Raw genomic sequence first — 27657 nt, forward strand, 5'->3', positions numbered from 1 at the left:
AACCTGCAGGCAGGAGCTGATGCGTAAGCCATGGAGTAGAGTTGCTTACCGTCTTGCTTCCATAGTTTGCTCAGCCTGCTTTCTTATAGAACCAAGGACCACCAGCCCAGGGATGGCACCACCCACAATGGGCTAGACCCTTCCCAACCAGTAACTAATTAGGAAAAGGTCTTACAGCCGTATCTTATGAAGGCATTTTCTCAGCTAAGGTTCAGATCACTCTAGTTTGTGTCAAACTGGCACAAGACTACGCAGCACATTTGCCAAGCTAGACATAAATAGAATCTTTTGTTTATTTGATCTGTCATATATGTATATTTGTTCATGTCTCCCCAGGGAAATTTCTTCCGACGCTTAGCCCCTAGCCCTTGCACGACAGCCACACTGAATTCAACAGTTTACCCTCATTCTGTACACTTTACTTTTGCCAACGAACTTAATTACTCATGGGTTGTTTGTTTGTTTGTTTTGTCTTAAAAGATTAAGTGAAAATGACAAAGTCAGTCGTTGGGCCAAGATGTTAGGAAATTGAGCGCCTACTTGCATTTTCCTTTCTTTAATTCCACACGGAGGTGACAGAGACCTGCAGTCCCGCGACACACCGTCCTAGAGGGCAACGAGAGCCGCAGACGCAGTGCCCAGCGGTGCCGCAGACGCGGATGCTGGCCTAGTGGCAAAGGTGCTCGTTGGTGCAAAGCTCTCCGGCCGGAAAGGAGAAGTGTGTTCGAACTATAAAAGTGCGTGACAGCCTAGCCGAGTGGGGCGACAGGGGGTTGGGGGAAGGTGGAGTGACTTCAATAAAGAGCGTACAGAAGTGCAACAGCGGGGAAATAGCACTGGGCGCAAGAACATGATGGGGAAGTTTGCAGTGAATATGGCTTCACGGGCGCAGGAATTCAGCTCTGGGTTGAGGCTTCATAAGCAAAAGGACACAGAAACACGATTACAGTATTTTCCTTTTCACGTTCTGCTCTGGACTGTAATGGTGAAAAAGTAACCTTCTAGGCCCCAGCGAGATTTGAACTCGCGACCCCTGGTTTACAAGACCAGTGCTCTAACCCCTGAGCTATGGAGCCAGTCGCGAGAAGGTCTTCTCTGCATGGGTAGTTAACAGAATCACCACTATTGCGCAGCCGCGGAATCTAACACCAAGCTGAAAAAAATGATAAAATCTATTCTTAGTCTTTCAACCAAGTAGCGGCAGCATCCGACAGAATTACACTATACATGGGGACAGATAAAACAGAAGGAACGTGAATATTCGGAAAAAGTCTTTTGAGAAACAGACCGGTGTTGTACCTGCTGTGGGTGCGAGGGGACTGTCCCTCACGGGGCAGTAGCTATGAGGAGTGTTCTGGTCTGTCGGAGGTGCGAGAGTCAATCTTGTAATCAAAGATTACAACCAAGGTTTGCAATCAAGGTCAAAGTGCAGGTAATGCACACGGGAGGGGGGTCGATGATCCTGTCCTGTGGGCTGTCAAGTCAGAGGTTTTGAGGTGGTACCTGAGATGGGCTGGTGGTGAGCGGTTAGGTTCTTCAGAGGTGCTCAGTAGAGAGCAGGTCAGAGACCTAGAGTCCCCTGGTCCCACCATACTCACAGGCGAATTTGAAAAAGACAACCAGCTCTTATGGTACATGTTAATGCCAGCAGTGGGCTAGTTTGTCAGGGCCCCTAAGAGGCCCCTGAGGGGAGGACAGAGGAGATGATGTCCTAGAGGAAGACAGGAGTCCTAATCTGGAAAAGAATGAAAAGCAGTGGCAGCAGCTCATAGCACTCAGCCTGGTGGCTAGCCTGCCCTAAGGTAAGGCTGGATGACTTGGGTCACTAGTTGTACAACCCAGAGGCAGGCCCCTGGGTGCCCGTCATTTGAGTGCTGGAATTCTGTGACGATAAGGGGCAGAGTCCTGGATTTCTAGGGTATAGGCCAGTTAGTCTCAGAGATCCAATAATGCTAGAGATGTCACGATGCCCAAAAGATGAGAGATGGGTGCACACAGTCTCAGGTGAGCATGGGAAGCCAAGTCACTAAGTTGTCCTGTAGCCAAGTAATTGTCACAGTAACTGTTGTGGAATTATAGCTATTATACAGAGGTGTATAATATTACTCTACAAATACCACCCTCTGACAGACACAATCACGCATACAGACAGCTGCCCATCCTTCTCAGTCCTGGCCTCACGTACACAGGACGCCTAGACCCAACAACCCACTTTTTTTTGACATGTAATATTGTGTCACTCCAAGCATAGTTATTAAGTGATGCAAAGGGAATTAATGATCATCAAAAAGCCATGCAAGCTGAGTGTGGTTGGCACACACCTTTAATCCCAGGGGCAGAGGCAGGAGGATCTCTGAGTCCGAGGCTAGTCTGGCCTACATAGACAGTTCCAGGCCAGCCAAAGATACAGAGTGAGACTTTATCTTTTAAAAACAAGGTATATGGAATTACCAAAATCTGTTCCCAGAACCTAATCACTTAAACTCGTCTCCAGTGTTGTGGCATTTGAATGCAAAGACTTAGACTCAATTCAAATTTAGATTAAATTTGTTTATTCTCACTGCTAGCAGAAGGCAGCTTTAGAGTCAAACACCATGCTGTGCCAGAGGGAGCTAAAGGAAGTGATTATAAAGGTAGATGCCAAAGGTGTTATCTATGGAATTCATAGCTGGGCAAGAAAATTGTTTTTCTCCCCTCAGTTGTTTCTCTTTCCTGTTGTATAGTAATGAAAATACCGCTTACCCGAGTCCCACGGCGAGGATCAAGTTTATAAAATCGGAAAGCAGGAACACCGTTATCTTGTTCTTACCTCACCTGAAGACCACTGGGATCTCAGGGCACTCCAGGGCAAAGGTCAGTGCCTCAGAGATACCTGATACCATATTAAGTTTCTTTAGCCAGGGGAGCTGTATGTAAATTATACTCAGGGGAGCTGTATGTAAATTATACAGATCTGAGCACTCTAGGGGAAGTGTCACTAATTGACTGGGTCAGAGCAGGCAATAACAGTGCCCTCAGGTTAAGGCTGGCCGTCATGTCCCCACACCAGAATAAACTATCTCTTATTCCCTTTGAAGTGAAAGCTGTGGGGGCATTTTTTCAGTATATTGGTCTCTATGAATGTATTATACATATGTACATGCACAGACTCTGAAGTTTGCATACAGCGACTAAAAGAGGGCATCATATCCCTTGAAGCTGGAGACCTGAGTATTTACAAGGCACACTGCCTGTTACATGGGTGCTAGGATCTGAACTCTGGTCCCCATGATATCACAGTAAGTAGGAAACCATGTTTTATGTGGATATCTGTTTCCAACAGCTAACCCCTTACAGCTTTTCATAAACGCCCTCTCTGTAACTGTCATCCCAAATCTGAGATACAAGCACACAAGCTTACACACCTTAAATATACAACATTTGGGATTATTCTAGCAGAAACCAATACTCAACATATCCTCCTGCAGTCAATCCACAGAGGCAAGAATGAGTCCAGACACCCCTAGAAATGTGCTTATAATCTATATTTCCATCTCTTCTCCCACTTCCAAGCAGAGAACTAAGCAGGGAACAGCCCACTTCTTGGCCCAGCTTTGTGAATGCTATGGAACAATAGCCATTCAAGAGGCTAAGGAGGCTGGCCTGCCCAACTCCCTCCAGGGCAGATGTCCAGCAATCCTTGCCACCAGAATGTCCTGGTGTTTGCATAGATATAGAAAGTTCCAGAAAGGGTTTGTCAAGACTGTGCTTGTGGTGTGTGCATCCCTACACTGGTGATAGCTGCATCTGCAAACTCGTAAGTATCAACTTGTGTTTCACTGTTCCAAAACCTCTGACTCCCTTACTCAAAGGGAAATGTGAGGCTTGAGGCATTTGTGACCACACATTGGCAGTCAATTCGTTAAAAGATGCACACAAAGAGTGCTGGAGAACAGCACTGTGCTCATATGTGTATACTGTAGGTCTGGCCTCTTGTATAGGTCATGAGTTTCCGTTCAGATCCAGCCAGACTGGCCTCTAACTGGGGAGCCACAACACTCCTCTCTGAATAAACAACCCAGCCAGGCCAGCTGGGTCCGGAGGACTCAATGACCTCTCCAGGCAGAGCAGAGCCTGCAGCTGTCACAAATGTAAAATAACACATGATGGGCCCAAGGCCAAACCACACCCTTCGCAAGGGTACCAGTCTTTGACATTTTTCTGTGTAAACAGGGACCCTTCTGAATAGGAAGCACCCTTGTGATAGGAAGCACCCTTGCTTAAAGCTGGGCTTTTATGCCAGTGAGCGACCCCTCTCCATAGTTCAGACACCACTTGCAGGAACATTACAGTAGCCAGCAGGCGCCAAGGGTCCACAGCATCTCTTCGCTGTGCCATTAGTTACCAATTGCGCCTCTTTGCTCAGTCAGTTTTCAGCGCCTATGTTGTGCTCCGTGATAGCCTTCTTGGGCAGCTGAAGTAGGAGTGGGAAGGAAGGTCCAAGATAAAGTATCTCAGTATCACGGAGGAGAGTTCACCTGTCCCCTGTCCCCTTCTAGGACAGAGCTCTTTAAGGCCAGATTCTCAAGTAGGTGCCAGTAGAGCAAACAGAGAAAAGGGGGAACACTCGCTCCTGGAAGTTGACGCGGAAGGTGTAGAGGTGGCGCATGTCTTCCACTGCATAGAAGGACACTGCTCCCACCTCAAGGTCCAGCGCCACCCTCACCCGCGACAGTTGCCCACAGTTGAGCTGCGTCCTCTCAGGGCTGGTCACCGCCCAGTATTGCCCATTGTTGAGTTGCATTGCCCAGACGCCCTCCTCGGGGGTGAAGGGCGTGAGACCCTTGCGACGCACGCTCTCGCGGGCCACACCGAAAGCCCAGCCGTCCTTGGAGCCCACTTCCACCTCCCAGTGATGTCGCCCAGAGGAGAAACCACAGGACGCCAGAACGCGGGTGTTGGTATCGAAGCGGCGAGGATGGTTAGGCAAGTCCTGGGCGCGCTGTCCTAGACGTACGCTCTTTAGATCCAGGGACAAGATGAGGCGGGGGTTGGCCGTGTCCGGGTCCAAAGTGAGTTCCACTGAGGAGAGAGAAAAAGGAAGGATGTCTCCACACGCATTGCTGGAGTACATTTCCTTCCCGTCAACCCTCCTCCCTCCACGTCAGCTACTTAACTTTCCTCTTTTCTTTCTTTCTTCTTTTTCTCTTTTTTCATTTAACAAGCGGGTATTAAAATCTTTAACAGACACTTATTTAAATTTAAGAAACACAATGGGCCTGATTTGGATCTCAGTTTGAGCAGGTCAGCAAATCTGATTTCAAGGATAATTGTGGAGCCTGAACGTAAAGAAAGCCTGAGCTTAGGTCTGAGAACAGAAGAATCAGGAGTTCAAGACCAACCTCAGTTATATAACCAGCAGGTAGGGTTACAAGAATCCCTTTTTCAAAACAAAGACAATTGGGGGAATTTGAAAATTAGATACAAGAAGGCATCATTACTTTCTCCACGTGTGATGGTTCTGGTTTTAAAAAGTCTGTCCTTTGTCTGCTGTGGGAGTCTACCCTGTATTCTCAGATCCTGGGAGAGAGAGGCAGGGAGATGCCTGTGAACTGGGAACAAGTTTGGTATGCACAGTCAGTTCCAAGCCAGCCAGGACTATATAGTGACAACTGCCTTAAGAAAATAAAAAATAAAGAGCAGTCTCCTTAGAGATAACATATTCTATTTGAAGAAATACAGCATCTTGGTTTTTTTTTTGTTGTTGTTATAAAAACGGACACAGGGCCTGTGGAAAATATTCACCAGTTGACAGTTGAAGACCTATTACATGAACTTGTGGAGCACGCAGTAGGCTTTTCTTTCTCCTTTCGACTATGTGTGAACTGTCAAAACAAAAAGCTACAAAGTACGCTGAGCTGTAAAAACTGTTGTAGGACTTCCTCCAGGCCCCCTGTAGTGATTTGGATGAGAATGGCTCCCGCTAGCTCAGATATTTGAATGCTTAGACATCAGAGAATAGAATTGTTTGGGAAGGAGTAGGGAGGTGAGCCTTGGTGGAGGTGTGTCACTGGGATTGAGCTTTGAAGTTTCAAAAGTCCAAATCAGGCCCAGGCCCAGAATCAATCAATCATGTGTGTGTGTGTGTGTGTGTGTGTGTGTGTGTGTGTGTGTGTCTGCAGCCTGCTGCCTGAAGATCATAGTACAAAACTCTCAGCCACTGCGCCACTGCGCCACTGCTAAAGCACCATGTCTGTCCGTTTTCAACCATGATGGTTATGAACTAACCTTCTGATCAGTAAGCCAGCCCCCAGTTCAATGTTTGCTTTTATAAGAGTTTCCTTGGCCATGTTGTCTCTCCACAAGAGACGACAGCAATAGGAAAGTGACTACATCACCCTGGAATACCACACAGATCAAGGCAGGTGAATAACCCTTGCCCCTTTGTTACTTTCTCCCCAGCTCTGTGAGACAGGCAGTGAATGATCGGCAGAAGATAAGAGAGATCTGGAGAGCTACATGTAATCTCAACTACAGGAGACAGAGAACCCTTACTGGAAGGGTATGTTAGAGCAAAGATCTAAAGGAGGTGAGGAAGCCAGCTTTATGGCAGGAAAATCTGACCCTGGCTGAAAGATGGCCAGTGCAGTGCAAAGGCCCTGAAGTTCATGGTGGTTGGAGCATCCAAGAAGCAGCAAGGAGGGTGTGTGGTTACATAAGTCAGGACCTCATATGCAATGAGGTTAGATCCACTGGGGCCTTGAAGGCCACTAAGAGCTGAGGGCGTACTGAGTGAAAGGGGCCTTTACTGGGTCCTACAAAGGTAAACTCTGGGCCCTTGCTTCCTTCCCTTCAGTGTTGGATCATACACCCCAGATCTCTGCAGTCTCCCTTTGTTTCCACTGTCCCCCTGTAACGACCAAAGTAAAAAATGCCTGTTAGGCATATACAAATAGCTTAGTCGGGATCCCCACTACACCCCAGGCTGCACCTGATAATCAGAACTCAGTGACATCACTCACCCAAGATAACCAGACACAGTCCTAGAATCCCATGACGCCCACTGGACAGTATATAAGCGGAGACTACGAGCAATGCTCTGCTCTGCACATCTGGAGAGACCCACCCTGATCTACTCTCGAGTCTCCTCCAGGACCTGACCCTCAAATGGAGACTTCTGTTAGAAGCTGGACCTGACTTTCAGCTAAGATACGTCCTACAGGTGAGCTGCCTCGTGGAGATAGGCTTAAGACAGTAGTTAGGACTTTAGAGTGTGAACAGTATGTGACGACTCTCAGCATAATAAAATATAGCTGTTGTTATACTAACTACATGTAGTGTATCTATCTTCTTGTCCATGACACCCCCCAACCCCACACACAACCCCCAAGCCCAGAAGAGGTCTCCATCTGCTTAGATGTGGAGGTAAGAGTAGGTTCATCCGGGAGATTGCAATTTTTCTGCCCCAAGCAACCTAAGGCCAACTCATTCCTGCTGCAGACCACCCTCTGCTTATGAGCCAAAGGGTCCTACTGCGACCTGAGGGTTCAAAGATGTCAGACATGGATTAGGATGGCAGATTAACAGTCATTGAGGCGGACAGGCACAGGCTTAACCTCAGAAAACGCCTCCCTACGTGGTCAGCCTTGTACTCACAGCAGTGGTCACGGTTCATACCTTTCTCTTCTTTCTCCAGCTCTCCCTGGAGATCCTCTACAGAGAGACAAAGCAGAGCAAATGTGTACAGCATGGGAGACTGCCTGACCAGGAAACCTCCGCTTCTCCCACACTTAGAACTTGTCTGACCCCAGACACAACAGAGGCTGAGTTACAGGCATAAAGCCAAGATGGAAACAAAGGGAAGAGGGACCCCCAAGTGTCCTAGCTCCCCTTCTCTCCCTCTCTTGCCTAGAACTGGTCTGACCTGACCCCACCCTGTTTAGCCTTCTTCCTGCCCCCAGTGTTCGTCTATAGTATTCCTATGCTACCCTATAGGAAGCAGGATGCCCAATCTGGCTTTGATAAAACTCTTGTTTCCTTTTATCATTTCAAGAAAGGCATAGCTTTGGGTCCCATGAACTACCAGGAGCACCCAACACTACACGGCCCAGCTCACACCCAGGGCCTACCTTTGAACTTCTTCAGCAATCCTTTTAAGACGAAACTCTTGAGGGAAACATTCCACACTTTATTCTTCATCTCAGATGAGACTGTGGTTGGCTTGGAGGCGGGCGTGCTGCTGCACCTGCAGGACAAGACCCCGGAGGAAGTCCCAAGGACACCATCCCACTCCTACTGGCCTATGATAATTAGGGTGGGGCTATAGTTTACATATATGTAATCCTAAAGACCTATGTCAATCCTAAAGGCTTGATTACCAACTCGTGTCCCTATTAGAAGATGTTACAATCTTTAGGAGGTGGGGCTTGTGGTAGGGAGTTAACATGATTGGAGAATTGCCTTTGAAGAGAATATCACCAAGCAGACAATCTTATTCACTCTCCTCCACCCGTCTTCCCAGTTGCTTCCAGGAAGAGAAAACAGAAAATCCAACTTTACACAGGGATCCCCACAGCTAGGTAGGTGGACCATTGCCTCAAAAGGTACCCAGGTAAGGAAGTAGCAGTTGGGGGTCAGGAGGAGAGAGATGATGTCAGGATAACAAGAGAAAGCTTGAGGGGAGAGCAAAGCAACGTGGAAAGGCCTAGGAACTGTGACGTCACTCACTTGCTTAGTGTGCTTTTGAACTCCTGGAAGAAAACATGGAAGAAAATCAAGTCAGCATCATATAACTTCTATTCACCTTGGAGAAAACATGAGTGCCTCTTACCCAACAGAAAAGCCATGGGTGCCCCAGTGGTTTCCAGCTATGGCTGACTACTGGATGTTACCACAGTTATAGTACCCTTCAACGCCCCCTCCCTCTCAGATATGCAAAGCCTTTATTGTAAAATCCTCTCTGGGGCCATCTAACAAGACCCAGTGTTTACAGCTAGCATGGTTACCAGTCCAGACAAGTTACAGTGTCTTGTTGGATTTTGTTTGGTTTGTTGGTTTTGTTTGAAACAGACTCTTAGGTCTCAGGCTGGTCTCAAATTTCATATCAAACAGAGGGTGGTCTTGAACTTCTGATACTCCTACTCACACTTCCCAGGGACTGGGATCCGAAAGTGCACACCACCACACTGAGCAGCGCCTTCTATGCTTGACATTTTTGTTGTTTGTGAAATTTCTCTAAATATGCTGGTGGCCTGTTGTTGTTGTTGTTTGTTCTGTTTTTTGTTTGTTTTTTGAGACAGGTCTCACTACATAGCTCTGGCTGTTTCTGGAACTCACTATTTACACCAGGCTCGTCTCAAACTCACAGAGCTCTGCCTGCCCCCACTTCCTGAGTGCTGGGATTAAAGGCATGTGCTACTATACTTGGTCTGGTGACTATTTTTTTTTAATTAATTATTTATAAAAGTGTTCATGTGTATGGGTGTTTTGCCTGCGTGTGTATGTCTGTACACCATGTGTGCCCATGGAGACCAGGAGAGGGTGTCAGGTCCCCAGAAGCTGGAGTTACAAGATGAAAGGCTCTATCAGCCAGAGCATGACAAACATGGCCCTAGGAGGTCTTGCCCTTCCTCCATTCCCTCTCCCTTGTAAACCATAGACTGCAGCCCTAAAGCTAGCCACTAAGGTCTAGTTCCTTATTGGCCACTCCCTCTCCTAAAGCCAGCCACCAAGGTTCAACTATCAAAGTTTTGGAACCCAACAATCAAAAGTTCCCTTTTGGCTGCCCTAATTAACATATCCAATCAAAACAAACCAACTCATCCTAACGAGGGGTTCCCCCTTCCCCTTTATAAACTGCCATTTGCCTAAGGCCCTGTCTCCTCTCTATCCAGAGGCAGTTGTTTGTCCCTGGGGCAAATATTCAGTCCCCTTCTTCCTTGTTCCTGTCCCCTTCTCCCTCATCCTCTGTCTCCTGTCTTTGTCTCTCATTCCCTGCCCTTTGACCCTCTGGGACAAATACTTCTCCTTTGTGCTGAGAACTTGGTCTTGGTGTGTCCTGTGCAGACAGCGATCCTTTCCAGGTGCTGAGCCCCATGTCAGTATTGGGGATCACAGTGCTCTTAACTGCTGTGACCTCTCTCCAGCCCCAACTATTTTTTTTTAATAAAATAGAATATCATAAAGCAAGTTAAAGTGAACTTCAGGTAGCTTTGTAAGAAATGCTTTCAGAGACTTTGGTCTCAAGTGTTTGTATACTAGAATAACATAAAATAAGCTATAATGGTTTATAATCATGAAAATGTATCATATCCTGTCTAGCCTTCCAATCCCAGGAGATTCAGAGCACCCCTTCCTCCACTCCCCTTTCTCCCAGGGTCTGGTTGCTCTCCAGCAGCCTTTCCTAATGCCTAGGGCAAATGCCTCAAGGCTCTGACTGAGCCAGCGTCACCTGGAGGAAGTCTAAGTCCGGCTTCTGAGCTGTCTCCTGGATCTGGCTGCTGAGTTTGGACAGCTGAGTGATCTCACCCTCCAGCTGGGCCAGGTTCTCATTCTGCTTCTGTGTCACTTCCCGGGACAGCACCTCCAGTCGGCTTAGAAGCCGACCCTCTTGCTCCACCAGGAAGGCCCGCAGTGCTTGGAACTCTGCCCCTACTTTCTCTTTCTCTGCCGCCATCTGCTTCTGTCTCGGGAAGAGGAGAAGTTGGCACATGGCTTAGAGGGGAAGGCACTTGGACATGACATTAAGACAGGACTTTGAAGAGATATCCTCCAGGGCAGGAGTGCTTTCCCAGTGAGACACACCCACACATACATACTATACATTAATTAAAATAGCCTAACTCTGTACACGCCAGAGCCTCAACACATGCTGTTCTCTCTCCTGCCACAGATGTCCTCTGGCATCTCTTAAGGCCTAGACTCTACTACCTTCGGGCATCTTCCGCTCCCCACCACTACCTCAAGCTGCAATTTCCTTTTGTAAAACATGAGGGAGATAAATTAGTACCTGCAGGGTATTAATTAATTAATCCATCATGAGGATTAAATCAAAGGTTGTTTTTTCTTTTTCTATATATTTATTTAGTCATCTTTCACCCTATTTTTTATTTTATTTTAGAGATGAGATTTCACGGTATATTTTGGCTGTCCTGGAGGTTTCTATGTAGACTAGGGTAGCCTGCCTCTGCCTCCTCAGTGCTGGGACTAAAGGTGTGCATTCCTGTGCCTGGTCCATCCTTGTTTTGTTTTGTGGGATGGGTTTCTCTGTGTAGGCCTGACTGTTCTGAAACTCTCTCTGTAGAACAGCCTGCCTGGCCTTGCACTCACAGATCTGCTTGCCTCTGCCTCCCAAGTGCTGGGATTAAATACAAGCGTAACTGAACCCAGCTTTCCACTCTCTCTTTCTCTTTTTAAGGCGCTCTTTTGGCTTCAATTCTGCTGGAAATGTGGCACAGCCATTTCCATTGGACATGGTGACAGTCGTGAAGCCAGCATAGCAGTTTGAAACAGTTCCAGCAAAACTGAGCCCAGTGCTGCAGTCACAGTCATTCAGTGTCTTTTCCCAAGAAATTAATATCTGAGTCTTTTTAAGGAAAGTGTTTTTGTTTTTTTGTTTTTTTTGTTTTTTGGTTTTTCATGACAGGGTTTCTCTGTGTAGCCCTGGACTCTCGAACTCAGAAATCTGCCTGCTTCTGCCTCCCAAGTGCTGAGATTAAAGGCGTGTGCCACTACCGCCCGGCTTGAGGCCTCTTTTTATAACATGTTTAGAACTCTCTGAAAATAATAAAGATAGGAGATCATACATGGTACAGCCATAGACGAATTGAACTCAGTAACCAAGATAGATTGACTACAATAAACTTTCCCTACTTTATAGGGTAGATGATGAAACAATATAGTAAAAAGTATTAATATTTGCTACTTAGAAAAAGACCTTTCCAGACATTTTCTGTTTGTCTGGAGTGTTTTAAAACTGTAAACTGTAAACACTGCCAGCCTGAAAGCAGACCATTGTATAATAAACGTGTTTGTTTTGGAGGAGATGTTCGTTAGATTCTTTAAATTGGAGTTATAGGACTGATAAGAAAAAATAAAATCTGTTCTGTTTTTCCTTTCTAATTGTGACTGAACTTGTAACATCACACATGTAATGAAAAATCAAAACACATAATCTGTACTTCGTGGATAATCATTAGTCTGTCTCTGTGAAACCTGTATAAATAAAGAGGCACCTGGTTACTAGTTATTAGGAGCTGCAGAAGCAGTCTGACTGCAGTCAGTCTGAGCTGAGACAGTCCCCTGACCCCTGCACCTGACTCGTTTCTCCTTTGCTCCTTATCTCCTCTCCTGAGACACCCTGCCTACCAACAGAAATGCAGACTTACAGTGCAAGAACTCTGGAGGTGCAGGGAGAGAAAGCTTCCTGTTGGCTGGGGCACAGCACAGCCTCTCAGCACTGAGTGTATGCGCTGTGCAAACTCAATGTTCTGTTCTTTGCATTATCAAATTCAGGGCTTTCATGTCTAGATGCACTCCTTTACTTAGTTTATACAAACACAGTTACTAGTGTAGCAAAACTCCAATATAGTAGACAAGGACTCTTGTGGCTATCGACAAGTAAGGACCTTATCTTCATAGGGCAAGCTCAATAATGAAAGCTCCTCTCCCAGCTATTACAGAGGAAGGAAAATGGGAAGAAGAGGAGATTGTAGAAAAAGTGAAATCAGGAGCCCTGGGCTCAGATCATGGGTCCTAAGGCTTCCCACAATATACCTGCCCCTTTCCATAATCAGACACTGAGCAGTAGCCGCAGCAGCAAGGAACACTTCAGTTCCCTCACCCTGACCCAATAAGATCAGCACATTTCTTATTCCATTTTAGGGTGAGGAAATCCATCCTTGTAATGGTTAAGCTAAGATTCGAAGGCACTGGTGGTCTGAATTTAAAGTCTGTATTTCTGCTAACTGTATGGCATTGACTCCCAGGGGAACAACAACCCAAGCAAAAGTGTTTCTTAAAACAGCTCTCTGCCTGTGCCTGAGGGCGGATCTCTATAATTATAGCACTCAAGAGAATGAGGTTCTGCAAGCACAGGGTCAGCCTGGACTACATAGCAAGTTCCAGGCCAACCTGAGCTACATAATGAGGCTCAGTTGGGTACAGGCAAAGCAATAATAATAGTTGCAATAATAGTTCCTCAAAATATAATGCCTGTTCCTAACCACAAACACACACAAACGCACACACACACACACACATTAATACAAAACAAAATCCAGATGAATCTGTTGGACTAAAAAGCTTACATTCTGTGTCAGTTGACAGTGATTGGAACTCGTAGGGAAAGTCCCTAATCCCGGAATTCTGATTGGTGAGAATTTTAGCTGTAACTTGGCATGGGTGCTTGCAGGTTTTATGCTTATAAACTCAGCTGTAGCCCTTACTCTGAGCTGCCAGGAAAGCCAAGGCCTTGTCTGGCGTCCCTGATAGAGCAGTGACTCGGCTTGTGCAGCGTGAATGATAAAAGACTTTGCTGTTTCACCAGCCCACTCGTGTACTCTCTCTCCTCCCCCCTGGCACAAAACAGACACAATGTAACAACACCACCTTTAAAAACTGGAGGGGGCAAAGTGGGAGGAAGGGGAAAAGGGAGTGAAAACCATAAGAACTTATTCCTTCTGTCTTGCCGCAGGATGCCCTCCTTCTTGTTTTGGTTCAGTAAGAAAGCTTTCCTGAAGTGCGGAGCGGCTACAGGCCTTATCCTTTTAGGTTTTCCAGCCTCTAGAATTGTAAGCTAAATAACGTTGTTGTTGTTGTCGTCTGTATAGTCCTGGCTGTCCTGAATTCACTATGAGGACCAAGCTGGCCTTGAACTCATGAATAACCTTCTGCTTCTGTCTCCTAAGCACTGGAATTAAACGGCGGCGAGCTACCATACCCAGTTAATCTCTCTATTCTTTCTTTTTGTTTTTTGGTTTCTTTGTACAGCTTTGACTTTCTGTCCAGACTGGCCTCGAACTCACAGAGATCTGCTTGCCTCTGCTTAGGCCACCACCACCAGGTCTGTATTCCTTTAAAAAGCACACAATTGATGATATTGTGTGACTAACAGACCAAGAAAACTGTAAACAGACGTGTCCCATTCTTGCTGTTGTCGACAGTTGGGGCCAGATAATTCCTGACTCTGGCGGCTTCCTTCTGCATTCTGACATATCTAACATCTAAGACTCCTGCCACTAAATGCCAGTGGCACTCACAGTGCTGACAAATAAAAAAACTTCTAGATGTTACTGGATGACCTCTGGGGTAAGGGCATTTTTCAGGTGAAAGTACTCTTCCCTTCCTACCCCACTTCTTCCAGCCCACATGGTATGTACAATTATAAAACCCTGTTCAGTACAGCAACAGAGGTAGGCTCACCTATTGCTGTATGGTAAGCAAGATACGGAGCATGTGGCTCAGAACACTGGCTTGGCTGTGAAGGTCCTGGTTTGGATAGGTTAAGGGAGGGTTTAGCAAAGAGCAGAGATGGGAGGTGCTAAACAATGTCCTGAGAGGAGGATCAGAGACTTCAAAGTTGCCCAGACCATAGAGAATATCCTTTTCGTCACAGATGCAAACCAAAAAGCTATGCACTTCTTCCTTTCCCTGGCAGAGGTGAAACAAAGGTCTGGATGGGTGAACTCTGCTTTGGGAAATGAAAGGTCAGAAAGTCTGGGATGTCCAATGGATGCAGATATAAAAGCAATTAAGGCTGGGCGGTGGTGGTGCACGCCTTTAATCCCAGCACTTGGGAGGCAGAGACAGGCAGATTTCTGAGTTCAAGGCTAGCCTGGTCTACAGAGTGAGTTCCAGGACAGCCAGGGCTACACAGAGAAACCCTGTCTCGAAAACCAAAACAAAAAAACAAAAAAACAAACAAACAAAAAAAGCAATTAAGAGTAGGGGGAGGCCCAGGCATGGTGGCACGGATCTTCAATCCAGCACTAAGGAGGCAGTAGCAGGTGACTCTCTGTAGGTTTGAGGCCAGCCTAGTCTATGTAACAAGTTCCAGGGTAGCCAGGGCTATATAGAGAGACCTTGTCTCAAACAAAACAGAAAGAAAAAAACAAAAAACAAAAAACAAAAAAACAAAAACCAACCACAAAGATCCCAGAGAGGAACCTGTGTATCTGAGCTCCATAGTCTTCCCTTCCCAACCTAAAGAATAGGGGTTTGGAGCTGGTGAGATATCTCAACAGGTAAAGATGTTTGGCTCATAAGCCTGGCAACCCCAGTTTTAATCCCTAGAATTCACCTCAAGGTGGAGGACAGGGACTGACACCAAGTTGCCCTCTGACCTTTACACACACAGACAGTAGCACGTGCACCCAATTATAGAAACACAAATAAATAGATAGGTAAACAGATAATTTTTTTAAAAGCATAAGAGGGTCCTCCAGGCCTTCCCTCTAACTCCCAGCTTCATAAACAAACGACTTTGCCTTAAATGGTCCTGATGGTAACTTTCACCCTTTCAGCATCCTTCATTGAGCTAAGAACTGGATTTGTGAGGTAGAAAATGACAGTGACTCCTGTTTGTCCATAGTAAGCAAAGCAAGTCCCCAAGCCACAGTCCTGTCAGGCACAGTTCTGCTCCCCCCCCCCCCCCCCCCCATCAGTATTTTCTCCTTTAAGTGCAAAGGGTTTCTCTGTGTGGCTTTAGCTGTCCTGCAACTCACTCAGAAGACCAGGCTGGCCTCAAACTCACAGAGATCTGCTTGTCTCACCTCCAGTGTACTGGGATTAAAGGCATGCACCACCACAGCCAAAAACCTCTAATTCTAAAATTAAAGCTCGGAAAACGAAACATTTCTCCCCCCTGCTCCCTCACTGTTTTTTTTCTCCCCTGTGGCAGAACACACCTCTGGCTAATGTATGGTTCCTTATCATATTCACGTTCGTACTTAATATGACATGTTTCTGTGAAGAAATACTAATGTATTCAATTACAAGATGCTGCTACAAGTCCTAACTGGTTTGTTACGAATGACTGTGCACCCTAAAGATGATTTGAACAGCTCTAGTTTATATTATAAATTATATAGTCAACCTTCATAATGTATACCATATTGTCTTTCTGAAATCCACCCTACAGTTTCAACACCACACACACACACACACACACACACACACACACACACACACACACACTGCCCTGAGCATCCACAACCCTATGGCTCACACTTGGACTCACTATAAGTTCCTTGCTCTCCCTCTCTTCTGTTGACCTGAACGCTTCATAGTCTTCCAGTACTTTCTTCAAGGCCCTCAGCCTGGAATCCAGCAGCTCCTGTGGTATGAAGGAAGACACCGTGGTCAGAGAATTCTGGTACCCTCTCGTGTACCTTCCTAGAATCATCCAGGAGAAAGCCAAGATTCTGCTCTCAGGAGCAGGAGACCAGATAGATATCATTCTCTGGGTGTGAGGTGAACACAGCTTGCAGACTAAGCCTATCAGTGCAGGGCAAATGCAGGGGAACTCCAAAGTCCCGGGAGTCTCAGTTCCTCAAGGGCATCAACCACATGGTCTGCGCTGAGAATCAAGACTCCCACATTGTTCAGCCCACTTTTATCTTCAGCTCTCCTCCCCTCATGTAGGAGGGCTGGAGCACAACAGGACAGCAAAGACTGGGAGCTGCTGCACACGCCTCTTGTGCGGCTGCCCAGCGAGGGACCGACAAAGGGGAGATGTTCAGAGCTTCATAGCTCTTTAGACAGACCACCTAACTCGGGACGCCCGCGCTGTGTTCCTCTTTAAACCAAGTACTTTGTGTACCGCCCCGCCCCTGGGAACGCAGTAGGATGTGTGGGCGTGACAGAGACTCTCTCCTGGACAGAATTACAACAGCGATTGGGAACAGACAAGAAAAAACAAAAGTTCAAGTCCCTGGGACCGTCTCCCGGGCCGCTAGGCATCGAGCTCTGAGGGACGAGAGGAGATAAGGGGAAACCACAGTTTAGGAAGAGAAAAAGGAGACCAGGGCTCTTCTGTAGGACCCCGCCTGCAGTCGCTAGGAGAGCTAGGAGGGCTGAAGCACAGCCAGGGCTCCGGGACATCCTGCACCCACCTTGGCCTCCTGCACCGCCTCCTCCAGCGGCAGCACGGCGTGCGAACGGTGCTCGCGGGCGCGGTCGCACACCACGCAAATGGCGCGGCCGTCGTCTTGGCAGTAGAGCTTAAGTTGCTCTCCGTGTTGCGAACACCGCGCAGCCGCCGCCCGGGCAGCCACCCCTGAGGTCCCGCGCTCCCCGGGGACGGTGGGGGGCAGGCTGAAGCGCCGAAGGAGCGAGGCCACCGCGGCCAGCTGTCGATTTGGTCGCAGCTGGCTGGGGCGCGCGGGCTCACGGCACTGAGGGCAGGGCAGTGGGCAGGGCAGGGTGCGGGTCGCCGTGCCGGTCCCAGCTCCCGGACGCTCCCAGCAGCGCGTAATGCAGGCGCGGCAGAAGCTGTGGCCGCACTCGACCGACACCGGTTCCCGGAAAAACTCTAGGCAGATGGAGCACGTCGCCTCTCCTTGGAGCTCTGCCGCCAGCGCCAGCGCCTCAGCTCCTGCGTTCGGCCCGGTCCGCGGCCCCACAGTCGCCATGCGTGTCCTTGGTACCTCCGAGTCCTGTAGCTCTGGGGAGGTCCCTGGATGCTACAGTCCAAGCTGGGCTGGGCTCCGAATACCCACTGGGCGAGGAGGGGCGGGACCGGCAGCGGGCAAGCTGAGACGTGAGCCGAGGGTGCACCCAGCTGGGAATGGAGGCAGGTGGTGCCCTTTCTCTGGGTTCCCAAAGCCACCACCCTAGCCCGCGATCTCCCTTTTGTCGACCCCCCTTCCACTGCCTCTCTGGGCCGCCCAGTATGGCCCAGTCAGCAGTAGGGAACTGTTGGGGACAGGTGAGCGCACAAGGCCAGTTGGGCTCCACTCCCAGTGGCCGACCTAGGCTGACCCTGCACTACAGGGGCAAAGGCCTGGCTCCCCGGGCACGGTGTCTGGTTCCCCGCATACCGACTCATTCTGGCACTGTGCTGAGCTAAACTTAGGGTCTGGAATTTGGCTCTAGCTCCTCACCCCAAGCGTGGCCTTTTGTCCACTTTTGTAACTACATCTCTTACAGTTCTTCTCCCTTTAATTTTGAACAAGTAATACTGCCATTTTTCTCATTTCATTCAGTATCATCCCACACCTACCCCGTACCCCTCTGTCTCTCCCCCAGCTGGTGTACAACTGGGTTCCACGGAGTAGTTTCTCTATGGTTTCTTTCTGGAGGCCACTAGGGTCAAGCTTCTTCCTCTGCCTCTCCCAGAACCTCTCTTGTCAATGTCACCTTCCACTTACCCAATTCTAACCCAAAGTTGCAGACCTCACCTCTCTGGTGTGTCTGTCCTTCTTCACAGTATCTTCTCATCACTCAGGATGCTGCTAACAATCTCCTTTCTCTTCAGTCTATGGCCTCCTGCTTTCTTCTTAGGTTCTATAGTTTCCCCACTCGGCTCCCTGCCCTGGCTCAGTCCTTGAGCCTCAGTCTCCACACTCCGTAATCGCTTCCTCTTTTTTGATTTTAGAGAACCCTTTCAGAGCTGATGTCTCCATAGTATCCATCAGAGTCCTCTGCTCAAACCCCACCAGTGGCGCTAACTCTCCGGAAAGAAATTGAAGTCCTCTAATAACTCAAGGCTCTGCCTGCGATTTGTGCCCAGCTCCTATACCCACAGCTCCCTGTCCTCATTCCCTGTGACTTTTAGAGTTGACCACAATGCAACCGTGTGAGTCTTCTTGATATCCCTATGTGTCAGAAAGACTCCTGTGTAATGGCTCTTGCTTGATTCTCCTCCTCCACCATGGCACATTTTTAATTTTCTGCAAACTCGGCTACAATTATTTTGAAGATAAGGAACATTAAGTCAAGTTGAAGAAACAAGGGAATTCCTGGACTAAAGCATGCCACCAGTTTCAGACACAGGGCAGCAGGTGGTGAGCTAAGGCCCTATTGGTTCACCAAGAACTCAGAGTAATGACATCAAGGACATTCAGTGATATGTTATTTGCTGGGCCTGGTGGCACAGACTTGGAATCACATGTAATTACAGCATTAAAGGGCACAAGATCAGAAGTTCAAAGTCATCCCTTGTCGTGACCATCCCCATCCCATGGCCACTTGAAGGTCAGCTTGAGTATGAAACCCAGCTTCCATAAAAAAAAAAAAGAAAAGAAAAGAAAATAGGTTATTTCTGTGGGCCTATGGGCTATAGCTTTCAAGCTCACTTATACCTTTGCAGTTTTTTTAAACTTGATTACCTTTTCTATTCAAATATCTCACCCATATACAATATGCAATCCAATGTAGCAAAGACCTCTTCAGTATATAGCAGAGCAACTGACTCACAGGGACACCGTATTGAAGCAGCTTGATTAGTTTATGGTTGACCTGAAATTGTCACCCAGACACACAAATAGCTCTTTACCAGCCTTGGAATCCAGCAAGCCAGTCCCTAGGCTCATCCTGCTGATCTGTCTTCTTGCCAAAATCTGTACAGTGTGATACCCGCCTCCTCCAGGTCTCTCAAATGCTACTTTATCCATGAAGCCTACAGACCATCACACACAGATTTGTAACAGGGCCCCAGACTTAGTTTGCCCTGAGATCTTAGCACAACTGACTCCATGAAGGAAGTACCATTCAGATTGTAACACTCAGCATGTAGATAAAACCACCTGCCAACGCTAAACAAAGGCCTAATCCATCGAAGTCTATATAGTTCTGAGAAAAATCTCTAAATGTACTAACCTTGCTTCTATAGTTCTGCTTCTGGCTAACTGGTCTCGTTAACTGAACTATGTCAACCCAGAACATGACTTTTGTGTTTAAAAGCTCACCCTGAGAAAGGCTCTGGGCTACACTGGGATCGTGTATACCCAGTGTATTAGTCAAATGACTAATAAAGACTTTCTATTAGCTTCTATCCATGTAAGGTATTCTATGGTGAATATCCTACTACAGTTTAAGATTGGGGGCAGAGGGTTGGCAGGGGCTGGAGATGGTTCAGTAGGTAAGTACAGAAAGGATCCAGGTACTCAGAACCTGTTTACAACTGTAACTAGAGTTACAGGGGATGGAGTGCCTTCTGACCTCCTTAGGCACTCATAGTACGAATACATACATGCTGGCAAAACACTCATTACATAAAATGAATAAGTCTTTAACAACAGCAACAACAACAAAATCGAGCATTGGGAAACCCACCCACTTCCTATGCACTTTCCCCATTTAGAGCAGTTAACTTCATTACTTCGTTTAAACATTTTATATTTTACTACGTTATCTTGGGTTTAAAACAAAAACCAAAACCTATCTTTTTTTGGGGGGTCAAGGTTCTATTTTGTCATAAGTGCCTGATGAGTTTCTCTCAATTTTTCCATCCTCTTCCGACATCTGTCTGCCCTCCGGTATCCCTAGCGGATGACCGACTTCCTTAGTGAGGATCGGAGGTACACTTCGGGACAGTCAATGACTGGTTGTGATTTCCAAAAAAACCAGACACAATCTGTGGATAGGAGCTGTGCATTACGCAATCACTAGAGTAGTTCTGAGAAAGCGAAAAGGGCGAGTGGGGATGTAGCTCAGTGGTAGAGCGCATGCTTTGCATGTATGAGGCCCCGGGTTCGATCCCCGGCATCTCCAGGTGTTTTTCGCTTTTGGGTATACTTTTTCGTTTTGGCTTTGTTGCTTATTAGTTTCCGGTTTTGTCCTAAATTTACAAACAGCGTGCAGCCAACAGTTGCAGAACGCCCCTGCTCCAAAAAGGGTTGAGCCGCCGCGGTTTATTAGAAAGAAAGAGCTTCGCTTCTCCCAGCTCGGGACTACTCGCGACCAAATTTGCGGGGAAGCAATCAATCCAGTGAGATCTTAAGGCGTATGTATTTCCTTCTCAGCTCTGTGAACTTCGCGGTGGAAAAACACATACAAAATCTTACTAACGCAATCCCTTTTGTTGGTAGAAAAAAGTAAACAGCAAATGGAAGAAAGTAAGGGGAATGATCAGGCGTCGATGGCTGAATTTTACATTTCTGAGTGTTTGTAGTTCTATCAAATTCTAGTTTCAACCCCAAATTTAAGACTGACGTCTTTTCAAACAGTGATGGAAAAATAAAGCCATTTTTTGCATAGCGCCCGGCTAGCTCAGTCGGTAGAGCATGAGACTCTTAATCTCAGGGTCGTGGGTTCGAGCCCCACGTTGGGCGCGTGGAGATATTTTTAAACCGCGACAAAAACGGCACAGCAGTGTGTATTCCAAATCATACCTTCCAAGAGGATCTCTACAAAGTACAAATAAATGACCTTCTCTGAACTTAAAAGTAAGGATGGTAGCTTTCTGAGTTGAAGTGCTTCTTCTAGGGGTAGCAGTTTTATTGTGGAAAGATATATTTGGTATCTAGCATCTTAATATTTTCTTTTTAAAAATCAAACCCTGGGCCTTGCGGTATGCAAGAACTCTACCACTAAGTTACATCTCCAACCCCTATTTTAAGCATGTTAACTGTACAGTTCTGTAGAATTAAGTACATTCACTGTACTGCTTTCACTATCATTCATTTCTAGGCGAGCGGAGTCTCCTCCTCCTTCTCCTCCTCTCCCTCCTCTTCCTCCTCTTTCCCCATCCCCTCCTCTCTTTTGGTTATTTCTAGATAGAGTTTCTCTGTGTAGCCCTGGGTGTCCTGGAACTCTCTCTGTAGACCAGGCTGGCTTACGAACTCAGAGACCCGCCTGCCGGCGTGCACCACAATGCCCGGCCCATTGACCTCTTTTCATCTGTCCCGACAAAACTGTTTATCAAACACTAACCCTACAACCATCTTTACTGGACGCCTGAACACGCCATTCTACTGCCTTTGTTAATTCTAGTATTTTTCCTGAAGTCATCAAATTCCATCAAGTGCACGGTTGTGTGTGCGGGGTGTGTATGTGTGTGTGTGTGTGTTGTGTGTAGGGATCCGTTTAAGGTAGTCCCATGTAGCCTACACTAGCCTATACCCTATGTAGTCAAGCTGACTTTGAACGTCTGATTCTACTGAGTCCATCTCCCAAGGGCTGAGGTCACAGGCTGGCATTATGCTGCCAGCTACATTTTCACCTTTTAACAGTCTTGTGCCACAGAACAGATCATCTTCTAGGTTCTTTCATGTTGTATGTAGTGTTTATTAAATTTTCTGTCCATTAAGGTCAAATAACATTCCAGTTTATACTACAGTTTCTTTATTCATCCATCTATTTTGGGTTATTTCATTTCCTTACACTGTTTGTCTTGGGAGGGACTGGGGTTAGATTATCAATTTAGAAATGGAAGGGTTACCCATTTCTACAAAATTACAATTACACATAAATCCTAACTTGGCAAATCTCAGTTCAGGGAATTAATCCCACGGTTGCACAGATGCAAAGGCATAAAAATAATAATCACTGCAAGCCTTGTAACTAGAGCATTACTTGTAAAGACTGGCAGCAATGAAAGCACGTGTAAATGATTTGTTGAATTCGATTCCCTACCGTAGAGTGTCACACAGTTGCCACAGCAACTATCCACTTGAACAGTTTTATTTAAAAGCTTTCCTGGGGGTGGGGCGGGGGCAGGAGAGATGGCTGGCTCAGTGATTAAAAACACTTGTGCTTATAGAAAACCTGAGTTTGGACCAACAACCATTAATCCCAGCACTTGGGAGGTAGACACAGGTGGGTCTCTGTGAGTTTGAGGCCAGCCTGATCTATACAGTTAGACTCTGTTGGGGGGAGGGGCATGTCAAACAAACAAACAAAAACTCAAAAATGGTTCTCAGTACCCACATTCCAACAGCTCACAGCCATGTCTAGTTGGAGTTCCAGGGGATTTGATGCCCTCTTATGACCTCCAAGAATACCAGGCACACACATACATAAGTGGAGGCAAACAGTCATACTTTTTTTTTTTAATTTTTTTTTTTTTTGGTTTTTCGAGACAGGGTTTCTCTGTGTACCCCTGGCTGTCCTGGAACTCACTCTGTAGACCAGGCTAGCCTTGAACTCAGAAATCTGCCTGCCTCTGCCTCCCAAGTGCTGGGATTAAAGGCTTGCGCTACCACTGCCCGGTGCAAACAGTCATACATATATAATTAAAACAAAATCTTTAAAAACAGCCTCGTTGGGTTGGATATAGAAAATTATCGCCAGATTTTGCATATTTGTGGGTATTATCTAACTAGTCTAAAATTACTCTCATATTTTTTCAACTATCACTGACTTGTTTGTTTGTTTTGTTTAACTTGAGGGAATCATTCTCCCAGGGTCTCACTGGGACTTGAGAGGTGACTCAATGGTTCTCAAGTGCTCCCTTTATTATTGCACTGCTGTGTCACGTCTATGTAAGGGTACGAGCCTCCCAGACACAAGATCACTATCAGTCACATGCCACTGCTCTAAGGAATATGTGAAGTAGACAAGGAAGATACTAAAATGTCAACGTGAACAACCTAATTCTACAGGAGTTACTGGGACAGGAAGAGTAGCCCAAAGATGGTCCAGAAGAACTCCTTCCTCCACTGTGTGTCAGGAAAAGCAAGTTGGATTAAAATCATCAGGTATTTTGGGAAACCTTTCTAATTTACCACTGTTGCTGAAGATAGTTTCCAAAGGGTGGAGTTCATAAATGGGGAAAAAAGTACCTACCTTCTTGGTGAATATTTGTGGTCTTCAATTTATGATAGTTAAAAATATTAACACCCAGTTGTCGTAAGACTTTGAAATTCTACTTACAAATATTATTGATTTTCTCTAAAGTTACTGTAGCAATTTTTGAAACAGGGACAATCTGTTTGGCTGGTACTTCCGTTAATTACAGCTGTCAAATGGCCTTATCCGGAACATCTAAGAAGCAATGATATTCCTTTCCATGTGTCAAGTTGCAGTTATGAGGTTTGCATTTCCTCAACCTCCTTCTTTTTCTTTTTGAGACAAGTTCTTTCTCTGTTGTCCTGGAGCTATGTAGGACAGGCTAGACTCAAACACAGAGCTCTCCCTGCCTCTGCCTCCCAAGGGCTGGGATTAAAGGCTGGGCAACCACTCCTGGCCTCCACTCTAAATTTTCCAATTGAAAATTTTGTTTGTCCATTGGTAGCACATGCCTTTAATCACAGCCCTTGGGAGGCAGAGGCAGGTGGTCCAGTATACAAGTCTACTACAGAGAAACCCTGTATTTTTAAAAAAAGGAAGGAAGAAAGAAAGAAAGAAAGAAAGAAAGAAAGAAAGATTAACAGCATTCAAAAGAGAAAATGATGACTTTTGAGTGTCTATTAAATATTTATGTAGGCCGGGCGGTGGTGGCACACGCCTTTAATCCCCGCACTTGGGAGGCAGAGGCAGGCAGATTTCTGAGTTCGAGGCCAACCTGGTCTACAGAGTGAGTTCCAGGACAGCCAGGGCTACACAGAGAGACCCTGTCTCAAAAAAATCAAACTCCCCCCCAAAAAAGTAGAGAGTTTGTTGAGGTTTATTTAAAAAATAAATAAATAAATAACCCCCCCTAGTGAAATAATCACTTGATTCTTTGAGTTCAAGACCAGTCTGGACAACATAGTGAGACCTAGTCTTAAACATGGAGAGCTGGAGAGATGGAGAGCACTGAGTGAGGACCTGAGTCTGGTTCCTATCAGGGCTTGCGACCTGAGTCTGGTTCCTATCAGGGCTTGCAGCCATCTGATACCCTCTCCTGCACTCCTCACTGTCACTCATTGCATGCATGTGGTGCACTTGCATACATATAGGCAAACATTCATAGATGTAAAATAAAATAAATCTTTAAAAAGCAAATAAACACCCCCCCCAGCACACATAGTGTGCGCTTGTGTGCAGAGACGGATAGTCAGGCAACTGAACCTGTAAATGTGTAGCAAGATGTGTTTGTAATCTTTTCTAGTCCTTTGAGATGGAACAGAAGAGACTCACAAATGCTGGAGAAGCACTGTTCTGCTTCATTAGCGCCGCAAGTTGTCATTAAATAGACTTTCCCAGGTGATTTGGGGTCCTTCCAACTGTTTCCCCAGGGTAATTCCAAGTGGAGATGCCGCGTGGGGAATCTTCAGCTCCACACACTGCCTAGATGTTTTTTGTTTTGCTTGATTTTGTTTTGTTTGCTTTTTGAAACAGAGTTTCCTTGTGTAGCCCTGGCTGTCCCGGAAGGCAGTTGCTTTGTAGATCTGGTTGATCTCGAACTCAGGGATAGGCCTGTCTCTGCTCCTGAGTGCTGAGATTAAAGGCGTGCGCCACCACAGGTGTGTTTATGGTTTTTACACTTTAGTGAAAACACAGAAAAACTCAACCTCCTTAAACAGTATCCTGAAACAGAGGACAAAGGAAATTACAGGGAAGCCAAAGCATAAGTGACTGCCTGGCAGCAAGGGTGCTCTCAGATTACCAGGGCTGGAAAGACAAAGGGGACAGTGTGATAGAGTGCCGACTGATATAAGCTGCTACTATTTAAACGGCAAAAAGAGTTTGTTTGTTTGTTTGTTCAATTTTTTTTTATTCACTTTACATCCCGATCACATCCCAGTCCTCTCTTCTCAGCCTCACCCTTACAAATCCCCCCCCATTGCCTCCTCCTCCCCTTCTCTAAAGAGAAGGGGATCTGCCCCCCCACTCCCACCCCCTTGTGTACCACCCTACCCTGGGACATCTAGTCCCTTCAGGACTCTGCACATCCTTTCCTACGGAGGCCCAACCAGGCAGTCCAGGTAGGGGGAAGGAGATCAATATGTTGACAAGAGGGCTTTGAATCTGTAGTGACATCCCTCCTGCTGAGATTATACGCATGCTCCATGCACTCCTGGCTAAAAAGATTAGCTGTTTGTTGATTAAAAGGAGAGAAACGTGTTATTGTCCCGTTGGAGACCCTCTCTGTCTCTAGGGAGTTCTTTCTCACTTTTCCCCAATAATCCTAAACTGACTAAGCTAAAAAGAGAGGAGAGAGAGAGAGAGAGAGAGAGAGAGAGAGAGAGAGAGAGAGAGGAAAAAAAAAAGAGAGAGAGGAGATAAAAAGATGGAAGAGTATAAGAAGGTAGTATAGTATTGTCATTTAAAAGACAAAAGACTCAAAAGTGACAGCTACCTGTAAGTGCTGTTGGGCATCCCAGCCAATTGATGGTGTTAGCTGTTTACTTCCTATCTATCAATTTAGTTCCTGTCTCCACATGGAAGATCGCTGAAAGCTGCCTTATGTTAACTGCGGCATCAATCGAATCCAGCTGGGTAAGATTGATAAAGTGGTGACAGATGGGATCCTGAGGTCCCAAAGTTCCAGCACTGGCTAAACAGGTCAGCTGCAGGGAGAGCTGAGGGTATCCTGGCAGTCCAGAGCCTGGGATAAGGGGATGGAGAGACACACTTCTAATAAGCCTAAAATAAAGGAAAAATGATGTAAGCAAAGATAATTCTCAAAACAAGTTTAGGATCTTTTTATTCTTCGTCTTCTCTGGTTTTTTAAGCCTATTCTGGATCTTGGACTTAGTGATCTGTAGTTTCTGGGACAGAGCAGCAACCGTGCAATGAGCACCTTGTTGGTAGTTTGGGAGAAAGTGTGCTAATGCTGGTGGCCCGAGCAGTTTTGCCACCACTGGGTTGATTTGGACCATGCTATGTCTGAACTTCGGATGTGTGGCTCTTTAAAGAGGACGCTGCCGATTACTTCGGTAGATGTTTCGTGTGACTTTCAAGTGTGACAGTACTGCCGGGAGACAAATGGCCTAGCGCACGAGTTTGGCGTCTGAAGACATTGTGGGAGCAGGCTGCGCTGTGGGGTCCACTTAACTGAGGTGATCCCCTGTCGAGACGTCTGGATGGGGGATCGGATGTCACGCTGGTTGCGTGGTTGATTTTCCTCCTGGCTGCTGAGCCGTCTTCTCCACTCACCTGCCCCCAACTGCAGGTAAGGATGACCAAAATGAGAGAGGCTGAAGCCAGGGTAGTTTCGGAACCTGAGAGGAAAGCAGGAAACAGCAAGGGAGACGCCACTAGGACACCGTGGACCAGAGGCGAGTGTGACCAAGCCGGTGCATCCTACTGCTGTCCCCTAACCAGCAATCGCTACTGCCCAACACTTCTCATAATAGTGTCGCAGGACCCCCTCTTGTTCATTTCTTTTATCGATTTCTTTACCTTCCCCCCCCCCCCTTCCGCGCTGTGGCTGATTCAGGCCGTTGCAATAAACGGGGAGGACACTGCGTCCTGCTTGCTGGATGGGAAACTTTCTCTGAGGGAGCCGTGATCCACTGTGTGGGTGTAGTTGTAAACACTTAGGCCACCTCTCCTGTGAGCATCTTCCTCCCTGGACTTCCAACACACATTTCCAAACAAACCGCCGCTTTGGCAATGTGCTTCCTTTTGTGGATGCACGGCGTACCTGTCGCGCTGGATCGGCTAGGACTCCAAGTTCTTCGAGTACAACAAAGTCTAATGACAAAAAGACTACCTCTTGCATCCTGAGACCTAGGCCTGGGGTGTGTTAGTAAACTAATAAGATGAAAGTGAATCGCGCTCCTGCTCTGTCTCTCTGTCTCTCTGTCTCTCTGTCTCTCTGTCTCTCTGTCTCTCTGTCTCTCTGTCTCTCTGTCTCTCTGTCTCTCT

The 27657-nt window shown here is 46.7% G+C and overlaps 1 protein-coding gene and 3 non-coding genes across 5 annotated transcripts; 2 read left to right on the forward strand and 2 right to left on the reverse strand.

Moving 5' to 3' along the window:
• Positions 1–1003: 1003 nt before the first annotated feature.
• Positions 1004–1076, reverse strand: Trnat-ugu. The gene has a single exon. It is a non-coding gene; the product is annotated as a tRNA-Thr (tRNA).
• Positions 1077–2535: 1459 nt separating this feature from the next.
• Trim7 (tripartite motif containing 7) lies at positions 2536–17609 on the reverse strand. 2 transcript variants are annotated; one of them, XM_028777738.1, is made up of 7 exons: positions 17091–17609; positions 16217–16312; positions 10430–10660; positions 8707–8729; positions 8109–8224; positions 7657–7692; positions 2536–5061 (listed from the first exon to the last, which is right to left on the reverse strand). In XM_028777738.1, the coding sequence occupies exons 1-7, from the start codon at positions 17607–17609 to the stop codon at positions 4550–4552; spliced, it is 1533 nt and encodes a 510-aa protein (XP_028633571.1). In that variant the 3' UTR covers positions 2536–4549. The 2 variants fall into 2 exon arrangements, with proteins under 2 accessions (XP_028633571.1, XP_028633572.1); XM_028777739.1 differs by lacking the exons at positions 2536–5061; positions 7657–7692; positions 8109–8224; positions 8707–8729; positions 10430–10660 and adding an exon at positions 11391–11407 and having other exon boundaries at positions 16174–16312.
• Positions 17610–20619: 3010 nt separating this feature from the next.
• On the forward strand, positions 20620–20691 carry Trnaa-ugc. The gene has a single exon. It is a non-coding gene; the product is annotated as a tRNA-Ala (tRNA).
• Positions 20692–21178: 487 nt separating this feature from the next.
• Positions 21179–21251, forward strand: Trnak-cuu. Its single transcript has one exon. It is a non-coding gene; the product is annotated as a tRNA-Lys (tRNA).
• The last annotated feature ends 6406 nt before the right edge of the window (positions 21252–27657 follow it).

Source organism: Grammomys surdaster, unplaced genomic scaffold, assembly GCF_004785775.1.
Source record: "Grammomys surdaster isolate TR1022 unplaced genomic scaffold, NIH_TR_1.0 313, whole genome shotgun sequence".
Taxonomy (NCBI): domain Eukaryota; kingdom Metazoa; phylum Chordata; class Mammalia; order Rodentia; family Muridae; genus Grammomys; species Grammomys surdaster.

Bases quoted from the DNA above. Each gene is read 5' to 3' on its own strand.
- Trim7 (XM_028777738.1), bottom strand. From the start codon at position 17,609: ATGGCGACTGTGGGGCCGCGGACCGGGCCGAACGCAGGAGCTGAGGCG. The intron at 16,313-17,090 runs GTGGGTGCAGGA...TTCATACCACAG, and splicing joins AGGCGGTGCAGGAGGCCAAG to GAGCTGCTGGATTCCAGGCT. The intron at 8,730-10,429 runs GTGACGCTGGCT...GTTTTCTTCCAG, and splicing joins CGGACTTAGACTTCCTCCAG to GAGTTCAAAAGCACACTAAG.